This window comes from Alternaria conjuncta (genome assembly GCF_024043145.1).
Source record: "Alternaria conjuncta strain BMP 0040 chromosome Unknown scaffold_20, whole genome shotgun sequence".
NCBI classification, from domain to species: domain Eukaryota; kingdom Fungi; phylum Ascomycota; class Dothideomycetes; order Pleosporales; family Pleosporaceae; genus Alternaria; species Alternaria conjuncta.
Window position 1 is genome coordinate 375,330 of NW_026250109.1, and position 22,653 is coordinate 397,982.

At 52.6% G+C, this 22,653-nt stretch overlaps 9 protein-coding genes across 9 annotated transcripts; 4 read left to right on the top strand and 5 right to left on the bottom strand.

Annotated features, from left to right (window-relative positions):
* Positions 1-143: 143 nt before the first annotated feature.
* J4E85_010046 (uncharacterized protein) lies at positions 144-773 on the bottom strand (the record flags this gene model as incomplete). The annotated part of the gene is made up of 1 exon (XM_051474261.1): positions 144-773. The coding sequence occupies one exon, from the start codon at positions 771-773 to the stop codon at positions 144-146; it is 630 nt and encodes a 209-aa protein (XP_051322048.1).
* Positions 774-2,018: 1,245 nt separating this feature from the next.
* On the bottom strand, positions 2,019-3,724 carry J4E85_010047 (uncharacterized protein; the record flags this gene model as incomplete). Its single annotated transcript, XM_051474262.1, has 2 exons — positions 2,019-2,694; positions 2,742-3,724. 2 exons carry the CDS (start codon positions 3,722-3,724, stop codon positions 2,019-2,021), a joined length of 1,659 nt encoding a protein of 552 aa, XP_051322049.1.
* Positions 3,725-3,931: 207 nt separating this feature from the next.
* Positions 3,932-4,588, top strand: J4E85_010048 (uncharacterized protein; the record flags this gene model as incomplete). Its single annotated transcript, XM_051474263.1, has 1 exon — positions 3,932-4,588. One exon carries the CDS (start codon positions 3,932-3,934, stop codon positions 4,586-4,588), a length of 657 nt encoding a protein of 218 aa, XP_051322050.1.
* Positions 4,589-4,742: 154 nt separating this feature from the next.
* Positions 4,743-5,601, bottom strand: J4E85_010049 (uncharacterized protein; the record flags this gene model as incomplete). The annotated part of the gene is made up of 2 exons (XM_051474264.1): positions 4,743-5,216; positions 5,263-5,601. The coding sequence occupies 2 exons, from the start codon at positions 5,599-5,601 to the stop codon at positions 4,743-4,745; spliced, it is 813 nt and encodes a 270-aa protein (XP_051322051.1).
* Positions 5,602-6,211: 610 nt separating this feature from the next.
* OLA1 (Obg-like ATPase) lies at positions 6,212-7,648 on the top strand (the record flags this gene model as incomplete). Its single annotated transcript, XM_051474265.1, has 3 exons — positions 6,212-6,286; positions 6,347-6,904; positions 7,100-7,648. The coding sequence occupies 3 exons, from the start codon at positions 6,212-6,214 to the stop codon at positions 7,646-7,648; spliced, it is 1,182 nt and encodes a 393-aa protein (XP_051322052.1).
* Positions 7,649-7,898: 250 nt separating this feature from the next.
* J4E85_010051 (uncharacterized protein) lies at positions 7,899-10,949 on the bottom strand (the record flags this gene model as incomplete). Its single annotated transcript, XM_051474266.1, has 4 exons — positions 7,899-10,066; positions 10,114-10,360; positions 10,408-10,759; positions 10,807-10,949. 4 exons carry the CDS (start codon positions 10,947-10,949, stop codon positions 7,899-7,901), a joined length of 2,910 nt encoding a protein of 969 aa, XP_051322053.1.
* Positions 10,950-12,158: 1,209 nt separating this feature from the next.
* On the top strand, positions 12,159-14,192 carry J4E85_010052 (uncharacterized protein; the record flags this gene model as incomplete). Its single annotated transcript, XM_051474267.1, has 1 exon — positions 12,159-14,192. One exon carries the CDS (start codon positions 12,159-12,161, stop codon positions 14,190-14,192), a length of 2,034 nt encoding a protein of 677 aa, XP_051322054.1.
* A 2,599-nt stretch (positions 14,193-16,791) lies between these two features.
* J4E85_010053 (uncharacterized protein) lies at positions 16,792-18,641 on the top strand (the record flags this gene model as incomplete). The annotated part of the gene is made up of 2 exons (XM_051474268.1): positions 16,792-17,739; positions 17,796-18,641. The coding sequence occupies 2 exons, from the start codon at positions 16,792-16,794 to the stop codon at positions 18,639-18,641; spliced, it is 1,794 nt and encodes a 597-aa protein (XP_051322055.1).
* A 331-nt stretch (positions 18,642-18,972) lies between these two features.
* Positions 18,973-19,761, bottom strand: J4E85_010054 (uncharacterized protein; the record flags this gene model as incomplete). Its single annotated transcript, XM_051474269.1, has 1 exon — positions 18,973-19,761. The coding sequence occupies one exon, from the start codon at positions 19,759-19,761 to the stop codon at positions 18,973-18,975; it is 789 nt and encodes a 262-aa protein (XP_051322056.1).
* Positions 19,762-22,653: the final 2,892 nt, after the last annotated feature.

The following is a 22,653-nucleotide window of genomic DNA, read 5'->3' on the forward strand; positions in this document are numbered from 1 at the left end:
CCGAGAGACGAGAGATATCTCAACGATGCGATCTCACACACCCTTCTCTACGAGTACCTTCCCATGTCCAAAGTCTAAAAGTCTATCGTTCCACAAATCACCAACCTTCGCAGCTCATATAACGCCACCAAAACACACCCCCTCTAATTAACAACCCTCTTCATCTGCGCCGCCTGCCTCGGCTCAATAAACAGCGCCTCCGCCTCCGTAAGCACAACACCCTCCTTCTCCTCACTCCCCAGCGTCATCAACCGTCCCTTAACCCACGCCTTCCTTCCCTCAACCTTCGTCGTTTCCGCCCGTAGAACCACAATCTGCCCCGCCATACACGGCGCCTTGTAGTCTATCTTCAAACTCGCCGTCACACCTACTTTATTCGGCAGCGCGGGGAAACAGCATCGTGCTAGTCCTTCGTCTAGAAGTGTGGCTAGCAGGCCGCCGTGGACGATACCGGGGTGGCCGCACAGCGCTTCACCGAGGTATTGCAGTGATACGAATTCAGAGCCGTCGGCTGTGCTGAATTGGATTGGGGGAACGGCGATTTTGTCTGGGCCGAGGAGTGTGCCTCCTGTCAAATTCTGTGCTCTCAGTCCCTCTGGTATCTTGAGATGCGGCCTTGAGGCAATGTATTTGGGGTCCTCCAATAACGACTTCGTGAGGGGATGGTCGAATATGCTTCGTTCTATCTCGGCAATGGCTTCTGTGCTGGGGGTGAAGAGTTCGAGGGTTTCGGCGTCGGTGGGCGGGTTCGCGAGGTCTTGGAGGGAGGCCATGGCGGGGAAACCGGCGATTACAAAACCGCTGGTCAGTGTGAGGAGGGTGAGAGCGAGGGCGATGGGGATGCGGATGTAGATTGGTCGTTTGCGTGGTTGGGAGGAGGAATTGGGTGGTGGTGGAGGCGGTGATGTGTGTTGTGCGGTTTGCGATTGTTCTGCTGCTATGGAAATGTTAGTTTACTAAATTCTTCATTCTCGAGTCTTCCATAACGAAGGATACTGAGGTATGATCTAGACGGGATCAGAATAAACTTACAGACACTACTCGTCCACCTAACAATCCGTATCCTATCTTCCAACCCACCCCCAGCCGGCCCTCTCTGCCCTTTTATACAACCCGGGCGGACTTCGCGCAGCGGGGCCAATGCTCTGTATGCCCCGAAACCTAACACTCTGCTGCGACCCACATGCCCAGATAAGGCAGACCTTGCGGATATCATACTTACGTAGTCAGCGCCTAGAATCTCGCGGCAGAGACTTTTTTTCTGGCTAGGCTGGACGGAAGTCGGTGAGCACGTTGGTAGTGCAGTCGGAGGTTCCGCGCATGCGCGCGTTCGGTCCCTGAGCTCGGACGCTGGCGGAATAGGAAGTGCCGAGGTTCAGAGGGTGGGATGTTGTTGGCTGCAAGGGCAAGGGAAATTTGGGACAATGGTCGCCAAGGTGGTGTACTATTCATGGGTTTTGTCATGGAGTGTATTTGCATCTCTTGGTACGTACTTCGGCCGATGATGATGAATTAGCTTATGGCGTAGGTGCCCCTTTATGTTGAACGGGTTGTCGTCGATGCCCGCCCATGTATGCTGTCGACTCCAAACTCCTCCAATCTACATCAGGAACTGTACATCACGATGACAATAGCTCGAGACGTTGTGTCATGTGTGATTCGAGATTTAATTATCTCAGTTCTGTCCTTGGAAACTTGTTCCACTTGCTTTACACGTGGTATTTCCACTCCACCAATCCATCAAGTCATCATACTATACATACAGAGTAGAGAAGTGCGTCATGTAGAACGCCATACTCATCTACGGCGTCCGTCTATCCACTTCCATGACCCAGGTGACGAAACATAGCAAACCCGTATAGGGACCGGAGACTACAAAAACAGAGTAACAACTGTCTTTTTGGACGCCAAAGATGCAGCAAGAACATGACCACCAACATTAAGGTGCGGTGAGAAGGTAGTGTAATCGTACAGGGTGGAACGCAGAGGAAAGGAAAAAGAGAATAGTGGCGACTCGCTCAGTAGTAATCCCTGGCACTCTTCTGCAGTTCGATCAACCTCCATCCTCGAGTCTCGGGGTTGTTGACGTCTTCTGGTATCCTGGTGACACCAATGGCGTATGTAACTTGCTGGACCTTGTCGTCCATACCGGAGGCCAGTTCTCCAGACTTGGCGTTGCGGTAGACGTGTACTTCTTGTGTTCTGCAGGTAAGGATGAAGACGGGGATCTCTCCTGGCTCCAGCAGTTTCGCGTTCAGGACATCGACACCACGGATGTCGACAATCTTTCCGTCAGACTTCAGGCCAGCGGCCTGGTATTGTTGCATCAGCGCTGCGTATACTGAGTATTGCGCTGCTGATAGCCACTCCTTCAGGACGGCAATGTCGCCCTTGACGTATGCGTCCAAGACTTCTGGGAGGATGTATTCGCGCATCTCGGTCAGGAAAGGCTCCATTTGGAAGTTGGGATCCATCTCTCTGAACCTCTTGATGACCATGGCCGTCTCGTTTTCGGCGAAGAAGCCGGTGATGCGGTCGGAGATACTGCGAGCGGTCTCGATGATGGCGTTGTCGGACTCCCTGTAGACGGTCTTCATGTTGAAGAAGCCTTGGGCGAGCTTGGAGTTGTCCTTCCATTCTCTCCAGACTTCCTTGTACTTGGCGTCCTTGTGAAGGGTGACGTTGGTGCCAGCACTGCTAGTTGTTAGTCAAAGGTCTTGATCTTGTGAGAAATGTCTTACTTTGGATCTTCCTCCATTGGGCCCGAGGGTTTGCCGCCAGTTCGCTGGAGTTCGTTGAGCTCGCGAAGCTCACGCCTCTTTCTGCGCTCTTCCTTCTCGACCCAACCACCGTATCTTGACGAGCTGCCATCATCGATGGTCTCCTTCACAGCCTGGAAGGCCTTGGTCTGGCGCACTGGCCGAGTTGCGTATTCCAGCCCAGTACCTGTGACCCTTGCAGCAGCACGAACGCCCTTGACGGGCATAGTGTCCCATGTCCACGCCGCACCATGACCAACAGCTGATGCCGTCGCCTTCAATGCCTCCGTAGTCTTTGTCTTGGCAGCCTCGGAGATCTGGCCAGCCTTTTGTACGTTTGGGTTCTGCTGGAAGTCGTGCAGCGCACCACCCAACTGCTTTGTACCCTCGTTCCAGTCCTTGGAGGCCTGGAACTCTTGCTTCAAGGTCTCGGTGAAGACCTGCCATGGTGTCTTGTCGCCGTGGGGTGGAGGTGGGGGCGCATCCTTCTGGTCTTTCTTCTGGCCCTCTTCACCCTCCTTCTGTTCGCCAGCTTCCTCCTCTCCTTCCTTCTTCTCCTTGGCTTCCTCGCCCTCTTTCTTTGCCTGGTCGCCTGCAGCCTGCTCTGAGGTGCTACCCTCGGAGGCCGTTGATTTGGTGGGGTCAGGCTCTTGGTCCTTTACGTCTTTTTGCTTTTGCGCTTGCTCGTATAGGGCGGGCCGAGAAGAGAAGTGGCGGGCGTATGCGGATGACGTGCGAAAGAGGACATCTTGGGGCAAGAATTCGCTGCGGAGGAAGCGTTGGGAGGAGGGTGTAGATGTGGACGGTAGTGATGTGTGTGTGGAGGAGACTTGCGATGTTCTTGGGAGTGTTGATATCCGTCTATACGCTGCAGCTCTTCCGTATGCGCTTGCAGGCGTAGCAGCGGCGGGTTGTATGCTCCATCGCGCAGTGGCGGCAAATGTGCTTGCTGTTTGGGGCCTCATGCTCTGGACTTGAACGCAATTGGATCTGGGTATTAAATTGAAGTAGAACCGGCCCAAGCAGTGAGCGTTGGAAGGTGGGCGCGGCGAAGGTGGGTGAGAAGCATCGCCATCTTTTTCCGAATGCCAAGCCAGACTCGCAACCTTCTGCGACTTTCTAGCAAATCGCTGCATCCCCGAACCTCAATCGGGGCATCTACCGCCTTCAACATGGCCAGCAACACAACTCTACAGACGTTTCGATCCCTCACATGCTCAATTCGCTCATCATGTCGACACACGCAACCCCTGCGACCGTTTTCGCACAGCACACGAGTCCTCGCTGCAACTCCTCCCTCCTTCCGCAAGAGGCCTGAGAAGAGTCTCGACCAGCTGCTCAGCAATGTAGATGAGAACTTCAGTGGCGCAGCCCCCAATCCATACAATTTTATACCCGGCCAAAACCCAAACGACGCTTCTTTCAAGAACCTCGCGCCGCGCGAATGGGACGAAGACGACAAACACAAACTCCACGTTTACGCCACCAAGCACAACACACACCTGTGTCTGACACAACCAAACCGAAACCCACTGATCTCAGTATCTTGCGGAAACATCGGCTTCAGAAAAGCGGGGCGCGGAACATACGATGCAGCCTATCAATTGGCCGCCTTCCTCATGAACCGAATCCAGGACAAGGGCCTGCTGCCGCAGATTCAGAAGTTGGAGTTGATATACAGAGGGTTTGGCGCAGGCAGAGAGGCAGTCACAAAGGCGATACTGGGTGCTGAGGGAAAGAGGATACGGCCGCTGATTGTGAAGCTGGCCGACTCGACGAGGTTGAAGTTTGGTGGTACAAGGAGCAAGAAGCCGAGGAGATTGGGTTAGAGACTGCTTGTTAAGCACGTAGGAGCGAAAAGCAGACGAAGTGTACGATGATAGTGGGGTTCACCGGCGTCATGGGTAGCGGCCTTCAGCACTCAGAGGCATGTATCACAAGAGCAGTGTATGGTGGCCAGGGCATATCAGACCAATTCAAGAGTCAAGTCAGATTTTTCGGCAGTGGTGCCCTTTCAGCGGGTGGAATAGTCCGACCACTAGAATCCGTTTCCGCGATGTTGACAAGCCTGGGTGCAAGATTTCCAGCCTCATACCTAATAGGCCCTCTTGCGCTTCCTTGATCACTACGACTACTTCCAGCAGAATAGCCCGCGTTTTCCCAGCCCCTTGCTTCCTCAGTTGTCCGATGGCGTTCTCGTTCTCGATCATGACGTAGCATCGACGCTCCTTCGTCTTCGAATTCTTCGTCAAGCAACTCTCCATCAGCAGTATCATAATCCGGTGGCGCTATCCATTCCCGTGGTACAACGCATGGTAGAGCGACGCCGATGCTAGCGGCACGATTCAGATAGCTTGGAGCTGGGCGACCCGTGAGCCTCTCGCAGAGGTAGGACGTGAAGTGGTTGCAGTTCTTCGTGAGGAGGTTGTACGATGTTCCTTGGAACTCGTGTGAGGCCTGTAACATGTTAGCTAGTTTCCCGAATACCAACGTCCTGGCATACCTCTTGTATGATAGCCTCTAGTTCTTCCTCAGGTCGGAAAGAGAAGCCATGTAGAATCGCCTGCTTGAACGTGCCGCCCGGGGGTTCTTGCCCAGGCTTCGTCCAGTACACGCCTGTCAGGTCCCGCCGGTCATGTCCGCCATATGCATATTCCCTGTCGCCAATAACAACACCTGTGTGAAGGAGCGAGCTGCCGATTGCCCACAGTACGGTTGCGACCTTGCCGGGCGGTAACAGGTCATAGACGTGTATAGAGACCTCGGTTCTCTGCAGCGACAGCGTGGTCCTATGTTGGCTGGAACTTTTGCGCGACGGTTTTGGACGGGTAGAGGATGACATTGTCTATGGTTGGAGTGATGTATGTACAATCGAGTGTGGTATGTATTGGGGTAGGTCTCTACGTCGGTACCGAATAAGAAGGGTGGGGTATCATAGACGCTGTGAAGGGACGATGTGTGGTGCGAGGTAGTGGTACAATGACGGAGGGCGGAGGTCAGTGAATGGGGCCAGCCCTGGGAGTAATATGCGGAGGGACAGGTGTGGGGGAGCAGATGGAGATGGAGGTCGTTGTAGCCATGACCGCCGGTTTGGCGCTCGAGCACAGCTGGAGACGCGGCTTCGGCGCTTGCTGCTTCGAGCAAGCGCTGCACGGACGCCGCCCTAGCCACATAAACTTAAGAAAATTCGATTGGACTCGCTGCACCGTCAATTAACCCAGGAAACGCAGGAGAGCGGCTGCTAGGTAGCTCTCCCACCCCTCTATTTCATCACGCCCCCCACCAGGCCTCTTACCTTTTCTTTCTCTTCTCTGATACCCACTTTTTACAACCCGGCAGCAAGCACTGCCTGCTTTTTCCCAGCCTCTTTGCACTCTTCATCTTCCCCCACCAAATTTTTCCTTTCCTTCACTGCAGCTCGCACCTACGCGTCCGCGCCCAAGAAGAAAAAGATGCCTCCCAAGAAGCAAGTCAAGGAGGAGAAGCTCCCGCTCGGCAGGCCGGGAAACAACTTGAAGACTGGTATCGTGAGTGAGAGCCCTCCCTAGCTGGTCTTGTCGCGTTCTCACATTAACAGTGATTGCCAGGTTGGCCTAGCGAACGTCGGCAAGTCGACGCTCTTCCAAGCCATCACCAAGTGCTCTCTTGGTAACCCCGCCAACTTCCCATATGCCACCATCGACCCAGAAGAGTCGCGCGTCATCGTCCCAGATGAGCGCTTCGACTGGCTAGTGGAGCACTACAAGCCCAAGTCGGTCGTACCTGCCCACCTGACCATCTACGATATTGCTGGTCTCACGCGCGGTGCTTCCACTGGTGCTGGTCTCGGTAACGCCTTCTTGTCGCACATCCGCGCCGTCGATGCCATCTTCCAAGTCGTCCGATGCTTCGACGATGCCGAGATTATCCACGTTGAGGGTGACGTCGACCCCATTCGTGACTTGGACATCATCGCCGAGGAGCTGCGCCTGAAGGACATTGAGTTCACCGAGAAGGCACACGCTGCGCTTGTCAAGGAGACAAGGAGAGGCGGTCAAAGTCTGGAGATGAAGAAGCTCAAGGAGGAGCAAGCCACAGTTGAGAAGGTCCTCGAGATGCTCAAGGACGGCAAGGATGTCCGGAAGGGCAACTGGTCGCCCAAAGAGGTATGTACATCTCACTTCCTTTCCCTGCACACCCTGTTACAAGATGACAAAGAGCGATTGCTCTATAATCCCAGCTCTCTGATGGCCCATTAACGCTGGGCTATTCTGAAGTGAAGTCCTTCTCTGATTAACAACACCCCAACCTCGTTACCTACATGGAATACCTGTCGCAAGCTCGTACTAACAGTTTGCTAGGTCGAGCACATCAACCCTCTCTTCCTCCTCTCCGCCAAGCCCGTCGTCACTCTTGTCAACCTGAGCGAGAAGGACTACATCCGCCAGAAGAACAAGCATCTCCCCAAGATCGCCGAATGGGTCAAGACCAACGCCCCCGGTGACCCAATCATTCCTATCTCCGTACAGCTCGAGGAGCGCATCGCCGTCATGTCTGACGAGGAGGCCGCCGAAGAGCTCAAGAACCTCGGTACCAAGTCGGCGCTGCCCAAGGCCATCCAGGTCATGCGCAAGGCCCTTCAACTTGGTAGCTTCTTCACAACCGGTACCGACGAAGTCCGACAATGGACAATAAGGACTGGCACCAAGGCGCCACAAGCTGCTGGTGTCATTCACGGTGACTTCGAGAAGACCTTCATTCAGGCAATCGTATACAACTACGCGACATTGAGGGAAGAGGGTGACGAAGCCACTTGCAAGGCAAAGGGCAAGATCATGACCAAGGGCAAGGACTACGTTGTCGAGGATGGTGATATCCTCCTCATCAAGGCTGGTGCCGCGAAGGCATAGACGGCTTGATGAGTCTTGGTTATGTGTGTATGTGTTTATGATCTACATGCGCGTCTTACGATGAGCTATATGAAAAGCAGCTAGACTGCCCTGAATGAATGAGAATAAACATGACCACGAACAAACCATATAATTCCCACATTATGCTGTGATGAACGACTTTTACTGAACATTGACGCATAACGCAAAGCTGCAAGTCTGTTCAACACAAGTCCTCACCCGACCTCTCTACACCTCTCTGCCAGTCTACCTACTTCGCCTTTCCCTTCGTCTCAACAAGCATCCAGCTATTCCCACAGACACAGTGCTTACTCAAGCCCAACAAGTACTGAGAGTGCGCAGGAGTATACCCTGGCAACCCCGGCACAACATCCTCCATACAAGCACCACACCTCGTACACTGCTTGAGCAAATTCTTCTTCCTCCTGCCCTCTCCGTTCGCCCCCGCACTCTGAATACTATCACTCCTGCTGCGATTCCCGCCACCCGTCGCCGACCCCACAGGATGCGTCCACGTGCCCGTGCCCCGAATAATCATCTTTTGACACACATCCACCACATGCGTGTCGTGCCAATACCTTGCGCGCTTTGAGTCCGTGAACCCTAACCACGTGGTATCGAAGAACATGAGTCTACCCATATCGAGCTTATCCGCGAGGCAAACTTGCTGCGTCGTGCTTTTCCAGAGGTAATCCGTCACAAGGCGTTTAGCGACAGGGAAGAGGATGTCTGGGATTTTTCCGAGGAGCAGTTCCCGCTCGATGCTGTTGCGTTGCATGTCGGTTAAGTTACGCTGCTTGTATGTGCCGCGGACGTAACTCTGCGTCTCGCTGAGCAGCTGTTCGTAGTAGCGGTAATCGAACGGGATATCAGTTATAGCAGCATAAAGAGGGGCGTAGAGTTTCTTCGCTTCAGGTGTCTGCGGCGGCGCATTAGGGTTCCCGGCTGCGGCGTTGGGCAGCGTAACGTAGGCTGCTGCGCTGCGCGAGAGCCACGCAATAGGTTGGAACCAGAGTTTCATCATGGCGCGGGGGAAGGCGGACAGGATGAGGAGGAGCGCGGGTTTGTTGAGCTCACGGATTTTGGCCTCAAGGACGGGACGCGTGAGGTCTGCTGGGGGTATGTCGGATAGGGCGCGGCCGAGGGCGAAGAGATCATCTAGGATGTAGGCCATGAAGTGCATTGTCCATCTGCAGGTTCCGATCATTTGGGGGACGGCTTCGGGTCGGAGGTTGCTCTTCGATGGGTCGCCGTGGAGGCGGACGATGGTGGTCAGGGTTTGCGTGACAAATCTGATGTTGATTAATTGCCAGGCCATTTTGCTGCTTAGAGAACGGTCGATGTTGCCTTGGAGGCCGAGGATGTTCATGGCCGAGAGCGTCTTTACGAAGAAGGGGCTGCGGCCGAGGAGAAGGAAGTGATTGCTTGATGTGTCGTCTACGCCACAGTCAATGTTGACTTGGAGTCCTTCGAAGAGGAGATTGATGAAATCGTGCTTGCGCTTGTCGCTGAGGGAGCTGACCAGAGCGAAGATGTCGTCGCTGGAATAGTATTGGTTTGCTGCAGACGAAGACTGTAGGATGAGTGCTGCGAGAGCGGCGGCATGGCGGGGATCATCATCGTCTGATGATAGGGTGCCGTGGGAGTACTCCATAGATCGCAGCTTTGGGCTACCATCCAGCTGCATACATACCGCCAAGCAGTGATTGGGTGATAGGGCGACGTGTAGCGAGGGTTCGGCGTGCTGGAAGACGAAGCCAGCTTGTAATAGCGAGTTCACAGTGTCGGTATTGCCATCTGGCATGACTATCTCCATGGTCGATCGCTTCCTGAACTCGATAGCCCCATCGCTGTACGTGAATGCCAGAAGCATGCTGTACCATATCGGGTAGAACCCTAACACGACAGCATGCAACGAGAAGTCAGGCTGTCTCTTTAGAAGGAACGTGTTTTGTGCAGATACCGAGCTTACGCTCTTCTTCTTTGATGTCACCTGATCGAGGCTGGAATGGAGCTGGCTGTGTTGCTCTTGATGCACCTGCCATTTGACGATGATGCTGTACCGTGTCTCTTGCGGGTTCAGATCATACGAGATCGGATTTGGTGGCTTGCAGAATATGGCTTGAATGGTGGGCATCGAGCCGTCATCTTGCTCGGGTGTAACAGGAAGGAAGTTGAGATGTGTTAGTTGAGCGGCAGCCGCACTTCTTGATGCTGTGCCGTCGCCCAGGTCGTCATTCGCAAGCTCAACGGGGTTGCAATCATCTTCCAAAGCGATCAATGAGACTTGGATGGTTGGCTTCTCGAATGGACCGGCGTTCTGGCTACGCTTGTCGGTTGGTACATTCCAGATTGTCTCAATGCGATATAAATGCAACCGCCTCTTGACATCGTAGGCAGCCAGTAGGAGGGTGTTATCTAGAAGATGTTAGTTTAATAGCATCAAAGCGTACAGAAGACCGTACCATTGTTCGACGTAAAGGCTGCGTGTGTGAAGGACTCCTTCGTTGAGATCATAGGCCCTAATTGAGCGGAGACTTCTTGCCAACTGTTGTCAATCTGCTGGAAGCGAAGCTTGAGCTCGCCATGTCTTTTCAGATATATGAAGCATGCTTTGCCTTCTACAGGATGGTGCGCATTGTTGAACATGTGCTGTTTGATATTCCACTTCCATTTGCCTTTTTCTTGCGAAGCTGACCAAGCAATGAGATTCTAGATGAACATTAGAAACAGGCTTACAAACATCCAAAAGACCTTACCTTTTGTGCGTAGGGTAGGATCGCAAGCCAATGCATGCCTACCACACCATCTACTTCGGACTCTGGATGAGCTACTTCGGCTCTGGTGAAGTGCATGCGGTCCAAGGCCATGGCGCATGAGAAGACCATCACTCGACCCGCTTCGTCCATAACAGCTAGATCGTTACCCAGGTGACTCCATGAGAGATGGGTCAAACGAAAGATCTCGCGGCCCTGTGGGAATTCGAGAGGGACGTTCCTTCCGAGATCCCATTTGCCAGATTCAGGATCTCGTGAAAAAATCTTCAGGTGGACAGAGTAGCCGTCTGGACTTATGTACGCAACACAGCCATTCTTGGACCATGATATCTTTCTATTACCGGTTAGTGGAGCTGGCAGACTTACCAAAGACTCACTCACTGGCAACAGCCGCTAGACGCTAGCTCATCGATGCGCCCGTCGAGCCCTTTCACTGGCGGTGTCGTGTTGATAGACTGGATGTTGACATGCTCTGAGTCTCCAAAGAGATCATCCACATCCATGTTATAACTTGCGCCGTCCATTGTGGTGAGATAGCTGCGCTCGGCGGCAGGTCGGCTGAGAGGTGAGATCAGGCGAGAAAACAAGAGGTGGGAAACAACCCCGCCAAGAAAGTCGCACTAGACAAACACGAACAGATGACGAGCGAATCGTCGGGTATCACAGAGAATACAAGAAAATGAGGCACGAAATTCAAGACAGAGACGGACGTGGAGAAGGTCGAGGGTTGATGAGGCTGCGCCCCGGTTGTCTGGGATCAGTTGCGGCAGTAAGCGATGCAGCTAACGATGACTAGCGCGGTTCCATCTGGTGTGCTGTTCGTGAGAGCTTCGCGCACAATCGTCATCCCGGGCAGTCATCCTTCCCAGAATGCTGATGAAGGTTGTCGCAAGAGCTCAGAATATAGTGCAATAAGCTCAGGATGCTTATGCGACTCCGGGATTGCGACGGTCAAATAAGCGCAATGCGCCGATCTCTATGAACCTGGGAGGGGTTGCATGCGCCGTGGCTGTCACGAAGAACATGGCATCGTGCCGTCCAGTTGGAAGCATGACGAGCGAAGACTTGCTTCAGAGCTCGCAGTCGTACCCTATGTACACGGCTTAACATGCTTCTTCCACGCCTACTACTTTAATGATGCTGTCGTTCAGATAGCCATGTTCGGCCCAGCACAGACATGCCGCAAACGTAAACAGGTCGAGTGTTTAGGTTCTGTTCTTGGCAGACCTACCCGGCGCCCATGGTTGTCCAGGTCAACCAGCGCTCGCCCGTCATCGCATCCACCGCCAACCTCTGCACCCTTCCCACCCCCCTTCACCACCGCCCACAAACGCGTCTATTCCGGACGCGCACCTGCCTGCCCTATTGTTCACGCGCCTTCACGAAGCGTCACAATGATCTAGCGTACCTTCCCGATCTGACGGTTCTCGAAGGGGACCAAAACGGCAGCAGCGGCAGCACGGCAGCGACGACCGACAGCCCCCAACCTACACCCTCCACACAATCACGATCTCCACACGTCCTCCGTACGCGGCATATCTCGAACAAATACTGAGAAATTAATGCGAAATTCCAGCGTATTAGTCAAGCTACAAAGAACATCGTGGTACTAGACGCGCCGGGTCCCTGAAAGCCGTCAGGCGCCTTGCGTTCGACATTGAACCTCCCTCGCGACACACGGCTGTCACTGCCTGTTGCTGTCCACCCCACAATCCCCACGGCGCTCCTTCACCATGGCTTACAACGCGCTAAACAACGAGCCCAGCTCGCCCTTGACCGAGATTTCGGATTCAGATCTCTCTATTCTTTCCCGGTCGCCCACTCCACCAGCTGAGCTTAACAAATCCTTCGCTCAACGTCGCGCATACATGTCCCCATCCTCCTCGCGACGCTCCTCCGCCAAGACATCACCCGCGCCCGAAGACATGCCTTCTCCCCCGTCCAGCAACGACGACAACCCGCGTCCAGTAAAGAGGAGGAAGACAGCAGAGCCCAAGGAGCGCACGGCAGAATACCTTGACCTCTCCAGGTCCGACGTCGAACAAGACGAGCTACCACAGCTGCAGCGCTTGCTGAGCGTTTTGCACAAGAAGCGCAAGATTGTGGTTATTGCAGGTGCAGGCATTTCGGTTTCGGCTGGCATTCCCGACTTCCGATCAGCTACTGGCCTCTTCAACACGCTCAAGAAGGAGCACAAGCTCAAGTCCTCCGGCAAGGACCTGTTCGACGCGTCTGTTTACCAGGATGACACGTCCACGTCGACATTCCACGACATGGTGCGCACGCTGTCCCAGCACACGAAATCTGCGCAGCCCACCGCCTTCCACCATCTCCTCGCGACCCTAGCCCAAGAAGGGCGCCTCATGCGGCTATACACCCAGAACGTCGACGGCATAGACACTTCATTACCCCCTCTAAGCACAACGGTGCCTCTGCCGAAGAAAGGACCTTGGCCCAAGACTGTCCAAGTGCATGGTGGTCTGGATTACATGGTGTGCTCCAAGTGTCAGAAGGTGGAGCCTTTCGACGCCGAGCAGTTCAACGGGCCTAGCCCACCACCCTGCCCAAGCTGTGTGGAGAACGACGAGATCCGCCAAGTCGCAGACAAGCGCAGCCACGGCATCGGCCGCCTGCGTCCCCGTATGGTCCTCTACAACGAACATAATCCTGATGATGAGTCGATCGGTTCTTGTGCATCCTATGACATGCGCATGAGACCAGACGCTGTTATCGTGGCTGGCACCACGTTGAAGGTCCCCGGTGTGCGGCGCATCGCCCGCGAGATGTGCAACATCGTTCGCGACCGGAAGGATGGAGTCACGGTCTGGCTGAACAACGACCCGGAGCCGATGGGTAAAGATCTCGAGGACAAGTGGGATCTAGTAGTCAAAGGTCCTTGCGATGAAGTCGCGCGCCATGCCAACATGCGACGATGGGACGACCCCATGGACTATAAGACAGTCACAGAAGAGGATCTCAACAAAGTCAGGGAGAAGCAAAGAGCAGAGGTCATCATCGGAACTCCTCGAAAACCTGGTGTCCTACGCAATGCAGGCCAGCTCACACCTGGACAAAGCCCTCGCATACTGCCACTATCTTTTAACAAAGCGGAACCAGACACACCGTCTAAGAAAGGCACGAAGAGGAAGGCAGACGCCAAGGCAGACGGGCAGATGGATCTGTTCGGCAAGCCCGCAACCAAAGCACCCGCAAAGAAGCCGAAAGCACAACCAAAGAAGGCAACAGCAACAAGCAAGAGCAAGGCGGGCAAGAAGGAGCCGAAGAAAGAGGCTCCCGCTATCAACAACGTCTTCAAGGCTACCAAGGGCGGCACCAAAGCCACAGGCAAGCCTCTGGCCAAAGCATCTGATCCGGCCCTTACCATTATCGAGTCAAAGTTCAACGAGCAGACTCGGCTCAATCCAAAGGAGAATGCCAGCGACACGATTCACATTGAGAAGCGACGGACCCCATCGACCCCCAGGAAGCCAGCAAGACTGACCAAAATAAAGTCAGACTTTGTGTTCCAGCCTGTTTCGAGTGCAGATAGCCGCAACAACCACTCACCGAAACGGCCACCAATTGAAAGCTTCACACCCACAAAGGACCGTACACCCAGTGCTCAGATTCAGGAGGAGATGGCATACGCGCATGCGACGTCGTCTACGAGCGGTTCTCGTCCTTCATCCTCGGGCAGCGCACAGCGGCACATCATTGAAAGCCCAACCGGGCCGGTACCCAAAAACATGAATCACCTTCTCTGCTAGCGAACTGCATTTCTCGGCGTTGGCGGGCTTTCTTTTCCAGACAGACGCCGTATCTATGTGCGCGGTGCATTGCATGAGAGGCGTTTGCGGTTTTACAAATGTACAGTTGAGGTGTCAGTTGTACCAGTACTTTTCTCATTGTTGGACATGCATATCTTACCTTTTGGCTGCATGATACCCAGATGAACTCCTGGTAGAGGCAGATCGGACGCTTTGGCGTCCTTATTCAGCGTAGTGTAGTGGTTCCGATGATAGTTGAAGGCTTAGGCCTCTGTTGATATTCGTGACAAATGCGAGATATTTACTATTATCTGGTGTTGAGACAATCTATTGATGTTTGCGATAACAGGAACTTGAACGAACTAGCAGTGTATAGGTGCACCTTTCTCCCTTATACCTGCAAATGAACCTCTGTGCCCTAGAATTGCGCCTCCCTTGCGCGCCTTCTGAAGACTGGCGCCTTGGCGCTTGATTCGGCCTGTGCACGTTGGCTGACGACCATTTCTCAACCTTTCATTGTTCAAGCATCTGCACCCTGGCGAGACAAAGGTTTACCCTTTGTTCGAGACGGCATCGTTCCGCAGTCACCAGTCCTGCAACAAACCCAGTCGATTGGAATAGCTTCGGTCGGCACCTCAAGCTTGTCAACATCTCTACGCGCTGACGTGTCTTGAGAGATCTCGAATCCTACCCTTGCAGGACATTGCAGTAACAAAGAGCTGGAACTATCGGTCATGGCTTCACCACTAACCGTACGAAATTTGACGCCTACCACCCTCTCCATCCAGCGTGTCGAGCGATTTGAGGACCCAAATACGCTCCAGTCCAAAGCAAGCGGGTACTTTCTCGGTGCTCAAAGCACCCCATCCGCGGCACCCACTTCACCTGAACTCAGCAGCCATGCACAAAGCTTCAACGATCAAGATCTTGAAACTGTCTTGCAGCCGTTCGAGTCGTATACTATAACATTTGCAAACTCGAAGCAGTCCAACGCATCTACCCTATCGAATCCAACCCTCCGTCTCACCATCCAGACATCCAATGGTGAACGCCATCGCATTGATACGCATCCGTCATATACTCAAAAGTCAACACAGTCATTTACCCCACTGTCCGCGGACTCTTCAACAACTTACAAAGCCCTCTTTCACCCATCGACACCAGTTCCCCATCTCTCGATCCATGTCAACCACCTTCCAAACTACTCTTCGTGGATGGGTTCATTACCAGATGATCTACCTCTATCAGCTATAAGCATCCCGGGATCGCACAATGCACATACGCACTATCGCGCCCTCCCATCTGTTCGATGCCAGCTCCACGATGTAAAGGTACAGCTAGAAAATGGGATCAGGTTCTTGGACATACGTGTACAGCCAACACACACGACGGATGCATCAAAGAAAGACCTTTACCTAGTCCACGGCGCATTCCCTGTGAGCCTCACAGGACCGAAGTACCTTGAGCCTATCCTAAAGCTATGCTATGACTTCCTCTTAGCCAACCCCAGCGAGACGGTATTGGTGAGTTTGAAGCGAGAAGGTGTGGGAAGTGCGACGGACGAGCATCTTGCCCGCATCCTAGAGGAGCACTACATCACCCCCAATGCGCGCCATTGGTACACGGAGAACGCGATACCGTACTTGGGAGCTGTAAGGAGTAAGCTGGTTCTGGTGCGGCGGTACAATGTAGCCCGGACTGTGGCTTCGTCTTCGAGTTCAGATTGCAAGAATGGCGGACTAGACGCAACAGCCTGGCCGCACAACGCAACTCACGCCGTCTTCCCATCGCACTCCTCCGCACCAACGTTCTGCCTCCAAGACTTCTGCGAGGTTCTAATACCAGATATCATACCAACGAAGATACAGCATTGTAACGACCATCTTGTGCGTTCCGCTGCTGCGGTTCATCCAATTCCTGGAATAACGACCGATGTTACGAATCCTGTACCGCCAGGTCCTCTGTACCTGAACTTTCTCTCTGGAAGCAACTTCTGGAAGAAATCCTGCTGGCCTGGGGCTATCGCCAAGATTGTCAACAGGGGCATGGAGGAGTGGCTTTGCGAGGGACATCACTTGGAGGCTCCAAATACGACACCTCGCCACCCGGAGGTCGCAGATGAGAGCGCCGAAGGTGTAGTGAGGAGGTCAAAAATCGGTGATGGAAGTACGGGTGTTGTTGTGATGGATAATGTGGGAGAGAATGGGGATTGGGAGTTGGTCAAGCTGATCGTGGGTATGAACATGGGAGTGTTGGCGAAGGTGAAAGCAATGGGGCAGACTTGATGGAAAACCGATTCGATATAAGATCACAAACACGTACATTGCATATCCAAGATCCTGGTCGCACTTACACCCCACCTGTTGGCTCGTGAGTGCCATGTGCAAGTGATGAACGGGGAGCGTCTGTGCATCTCCGAGATGCCGACGGAACATTTTGGCGATGCGCATCATGCATCTAGCATATCGAAGCCCACGACGTGCGTACCATGCATTGCTCGGCCTCAGCAATTACGGCTGTCAACAAGACAATCCGACCATAGCCGCTCTTCAGCGCCAATCCTAAGTGCGACAATTGTGGTGGGCCGTCGCGTCTAACAATGTCACTCCTCCGACCAACATGCGCATCGCTCGCGCGGCGACTTTGTACTGCACAACCGTTATCAGAGCAGACCCTGAGGTCGCCTTTATTAGCCCTCATACAGCGACATCGATCCTCGCGACCGCAATGTCGTGCCTTCGTCTCCACGCCCCGCTATCGAGCAAGAGTTATAGACACCCCGCAGAACCCGAGCATCCCCCAATCACGCAAGCGCACAGTCAGGATAGGTCCTCTACCCGAAGGGCCAGTCAGTGAACCAACGATACATCGGATATTTGGGCGAAAGCTATCAGGTCACGATGGTAACAATGTTCTGCGGATATTACACCACCGAAGGACAGCAGGCTCGCTCGCCGACTATGGCGTTGACAATCTGGGGAAACAATACACACACGTGAGCAGGGATACGGCATTGAAGGGCTTGGAGTGGTTACGAGAGAAATACCCAATAGACGAGGCGCGTGCGGCGGAGGAATGGGCAGAGAAAGAGGCAAACCGCATAGCCTACGAGCTGTGGCTGGCCGACCCAGAAACCGAGTCCAAATACAAGGACCCCGCTCGCGCTTTCCGAGAACAAATGGAGAAGGAAGAAGCAGAAAGGATACAACAGGAAGAGGACAATCGGAAGATTGGCATACTGCATGCAGGCAAGAGTCAGTTTGAGCTCAACATCGAAGAGAAGAGGAGACAACGATTAGAGGAGATTACACGGAAAGCAGAAGAGAAGGAGCAACAGGAGAGAGAAATGGAGGAGAAACTGGCGACTGGAGAGTACGTGCGTACGCCAACTGGTACGCAGCTCATGAAGCCCGGTCAAACTGCCTACGTCGACGTCTTCGGCCGCGAACAAGTCAGCCGGAGGAAAGAGGAGATGGAGAAATACAGCAAGGCAGCTCAAATAACGGATGCGAAGACGGAAGAAGAGCTACTCGCACAAACAACGCTTGTAAGCACCACATCCCCTCTCTACTCAGATTGACACCATCACTAACACCATCGCAGGCGCAACGTCTCTACCCCATGTCCGCCTTCGTCTTCCTCACAGTCCTAATCTGCTACGGTTTCGCCCACTACTACCTCCCACCCTCGCCTTCCTACCGCCTCCTCCCCGATCTCAGCCCCACAACCGCCACCATCGGCGCGCTGCTGGCCATAAACGTCGGTATAGCAGTAGCATGGCGCGTGATGCCCCTCTGGCCCATTCTAACCCGCTACTTCATGCACGTCCCCGGCTACCCGCGCGCCGTCCAAAGCGTCCTCAACGTCTTCAGCCACGTCCAGTACGAGCATCTCCTCGCCAACATGATGATGCTCTGTCTCGTCGGCCCCGCATGCTGCGACCTCGTTGGCCGCGGCACCTTCATGGGCACTTACATCTCCGCTGGAGCCGTGGGTACTCTGTTCTCCCTCTACTGGGCTAATCTCGGCCGCGGAAATATCACAGCTCATTCCGTCGGTGCTTCCGCAGCTATCTGGGGTATCTCCGTCCTCTACTGCCTCCTCACCGATCAAGAGAAGCTCAAAATCCCTTTTGTAAAAGAGCAGGAGGTGGCGTTTTGGCCTAAGATGCTGTTGGGTGCTTTCATCGTGCTGGAGATTTTCCAATCGTTCAAGAAGGGTACGTCGACTGCGGATCATGCTAGTCATTATGGTGGCATGTTTGTTGGGTTCGTGACGGCGGGGTACATGCATGCGAATGGGTGGAAGGATAGGCCGCGGTTTGTGGATAGAGAGGGTGGCGTTGTTGAGAAGGGGGTTCAGGAGAGGGCGGGCGTGGATGGGAAGACGGTGGATGTTGGGGCGGTTGTTAAGGACGTTAAGGAGAGTTTGACGGGCGGTGGGAAGTAGGGATGTTGGAGTGTATGTATGGGATGGACGTGTGGTATGTATCATTATACCTGTACAAAAAGAACTTGACACGACACGACACAACCAAGGTTCAACCATCCCTTACACGCCAGGGAATATGTAAACGGGTGGGCGTAGTGGCGGAGGCCATCTCTATGCTATCTCTCAGTTCCTACGCCTTTCGTACCCCCAGTCCAACCGGTCAGTTTCCGCTCATGCTCACCTAGAATCACACAAAACAGCAGCAGCACTACTCACCTGAACAACAAAAGTTCCAAGTTGTTTTCCAACGCTGTACAAAAGATAGCAGACACAGCCTCCTCCAACCTCCTCAAACAGCAGGGAAAACATAAACCCCCTCCTGCAACGCCATCCGCACACTCGGCACAGGCCTAACATACTTCCTCACACCCTTCACCGCATCATCCAGCAACATCGCCACCAAATTGCCAAACACAACACTCCCCTCCGCATTCAAATGCGTGTTATCATCCGCCTTGAGATTATACGTATGCGCCTTCTCCGCGCCAATCGCATTCAAATACGCCGTACTTGCCGCGTTCAAATCGATAATATCAGCGCCGCTCTTACTCGCCGCTTCTTTCGTCGCGGCCACCACATCCGCGAGGTTTAGTTTGATCTTCCCGTCGGCATCGTAGTTGCGGCGGCTTAGGGATGTAACGAGGACAGGCGTCGCGCCTACATCCCGCGCTTCTTTTACATACGCAATTAGATTGTTTGTGAGATCTGCGGCGCTGATATTCTTATCGGGTTTCTGGTCGTTGTGCCCGAATTGGATGGTAACGTAGGGCGTGTATTTGCTTGCGACGTTTTGAGCGGAGGATAGTACGGTTGCCCAGTCGCCGCCTTGCCGGAAAGACACGGTTGTTGCGCCGTTGTGGCCGTAGTTTGTGCCTGAAGCACCGTTTTGGAGCGTTGTGGTTAGGAAGCCGGTGCCCCAGCCGCCGCCGCCTGCGGATTGTACGGCTGTTGTTGAGTCGCCGGCGAGGAGGAAGTAGGGTGGTTTTTGGGCGCTGGGTTTGGGTTTGGGCTTGGAAGAGGGAAGGGCGGATGCGGTGGCGAGGAGGGTGAGGTAGGTGAGGGTTATTGGGAGATGCATCTTGATGCTATTTGGCTCTGCCGCTGTGAGATAGATTGAATGGAATCGCAAATTTCGAGCTGCTGATGGTTTGCCTGCCGGTTTCGATGAAGGATGCTCATTACTTATATACCCATGAACTGATCTCCTTCATCCCTACATCGTCTACCTTCTAGATGACAATTGATCGGAATTTTACCCCATCATTTCCTTTTCGGGGCCGATGGTCGCTGGGGTAGAGTAGATGGTCTGGGGTAGCTTGTAACGTTCGTGTTGATGCATTTCCACCAATCGGGCCCGGGGAAATCAACGGGAACGTCATCGGTGTTGTTTCGCGGAGGAAATGCGATCCCGCGAAAAACGGGAGAGAAACTGGATAAACGTATGGTTCCCGTTCGCCCGGCTTTGTGGAGTTGGAATGCGCATGTTTTGCCTGTGTATGAAGAGTTGTCGATGCTGGCTGAAATCCATGAGGCTGGGTTCGCAGGCCTGGAACGTTCTTGCCCGAGGCAGTTAGACTCGGCTGGCTACACAGCCTCGTCTTACTCAAGAGTAGGCGCAGCCTTCTTGTTCACTCCCAGGCATCTCTGTAATTGTTCCAACATCTCATTGTTCATCTGCTACCTAGGCATCTCGGATTGTAGCTCTTTATCGAAGACTATTGAAGATGCGCACCATCAAGGTATGGCTGGACAAGCTTCTGCAACTAACCTCCGAGGACAAGGGCACGATATCGAAATCAGCAGACTTATGCGCAGATTGCGCACGATGGGACTTCTCAACCGTGTTTCTTGGCAAACAATATCCTGCTTACGCGTGTGGAGTCATCAGAGACCATTCAAGACGTCCGGTCTGGGATGTCCGCTCCCTGCAAACCGTCAGACTTGCGAAGACTTGCCCGATGTGTAGTTTCTTCGTGTCTCTACTCGTTATTCGAGGCCAGATAAAGGAAGACGACATATCAGCCTCAGAAAAAGATCTGGTTGTACAATTCAACAAGGTTGCATTGAGCGATAGTCACGGGGCTGTGTTTCTAAGGGTTATCGATCGACAAGCCTCCCAAGCATCATACTCCAACACATGGCCTGATTACATCGAAGCGGCTGCTGGTCGCGAATGGATCACTGTGTTGCCAGAGCGTTTGACGCCATACTGTAACATCAAAGGGTTATCATTGTGGGTGAGAAAATGTTTGGAGGACCCGCATGACTCCCATTTCGATTGCGCGAAGAGTCGCTTCACAACAAGAACTTTGGACACGCTACGACTGATCGATGTGAAAGCAATGTGCCTGAAATCAAAGCAGTTGCCAACGAAATACGCTGCCCTAAGCTATGTCTGGGGCCCATCTCACCTTACACAACTGAAGTTGCACCAAACGGAAGTGGAAGCCATGTCAAAGCGCAATGCATTGAGGCGACGGTGGGATGAGGTACCAGCAACGATCAGAGACGCCATGGAAGTTTGTATCGGATGCGGCATTCGATATCTCTGGGTCGACGCTCTTTGTCTGATTCAGGACGCGCCAGATCTTCCACGACATCTGGACAAGATGACGGAGATTTATGATACAGCTGTCATGACAATTGTAGCAGCTTGTGCCGATTCATCGTGGACAGGCCTTAGCGGGGTGTCGATAGCACGCCCTATGTCGCAACACCGCGTGTCCATCGGAAACATAGCTCTCATGGAAGCTTTGCCACCACTGGGAGCTGAGCTGAAGAACGCACGCTGGACTCAGCGTGGCTGGACGTTCCAGGAACAAATATTCTCAAGGCGATGTCTGTTCTTCTTGGAAAATCGAGTGGTCTTTCAATGTAAAGATGGGTGGATTGACGAGAGCATCGACTGCGACTATAGTGGGCGGATTCTCAAACAAGCAATAACTTTGACTCGGATGTCTTTGCCAGCGAGCAGGGATGAGTTTGACTTCCTGTGCTTTGTGGAATGCTTCTGCAGACTTGAGCTTACGTACGATTCCGATACTCTCAAAGCGTGTACGGGCGTTATAGCGTGGCTCGAACAGAAAGGCACCCAATTCTTCTGGGCCACACCTACAGACCGTATACTGGACGGTCTTGACTTTGAGACTAAAGGACTGGAACGACGACCCGGCTATCCTAGCTGGTCCTGGCTAGGCTGGCGGCGACCGCACGCTCAAGATAAAAGTTCCCAAGAGTTCTTTTCCAGCAGAAAGCATGTGGAAATTAAGGACTTGTGCAAGATCAGCATTCTGTCACTAAACAATAATCTAAAGAGAGAGGCAGCGGACTTTAAGACACTGCAGCTGTCGGCGAATAATCTAGATAAGCTTCTCATAATAGAGGCTTCTGTCGCGGAGTTTTCAGAACTAGAAGAAGCATTATTATATCGCGATAACTTAGAACATTCTAACATTTAGCTACACTTAGTTTACAATAACAACAAGGCAGGCAAGATTAAGCTAGTAGGTCTTACGCAAGAATTCGAGCTTATAATTACTCTAGACCTACTCTATATAAACTGCTTAGAGCCTGTTTAGTAATTATTATATTTAATATAATACTAAGAATATAATATTATATAACCTATTATATACCTACGTTTAGTAATAAGTAATTTATATAATAGTAGTAGAATATATTCTATAAAATACAACGTATTTAAAAGCTATAAAATATATTATATTATAGTTTAATTAAAGTAAAAAATTTTATTATATAATTTTAAAAATTATTTTATACTTTTTAGGCGCTATATAAGTATATAATAGTAGTAAAATAGCTTAAATTAGTTAAAAAGGTAGTTATTATTATATAATATATAGTAAATTAAAGCTTTACTATATTCTACTACTATTTATAATAAAGTATTTTACTACTACTTATAATAAAGTATTCTACTACTACTTATAATAAAAGTATTCTACTACTA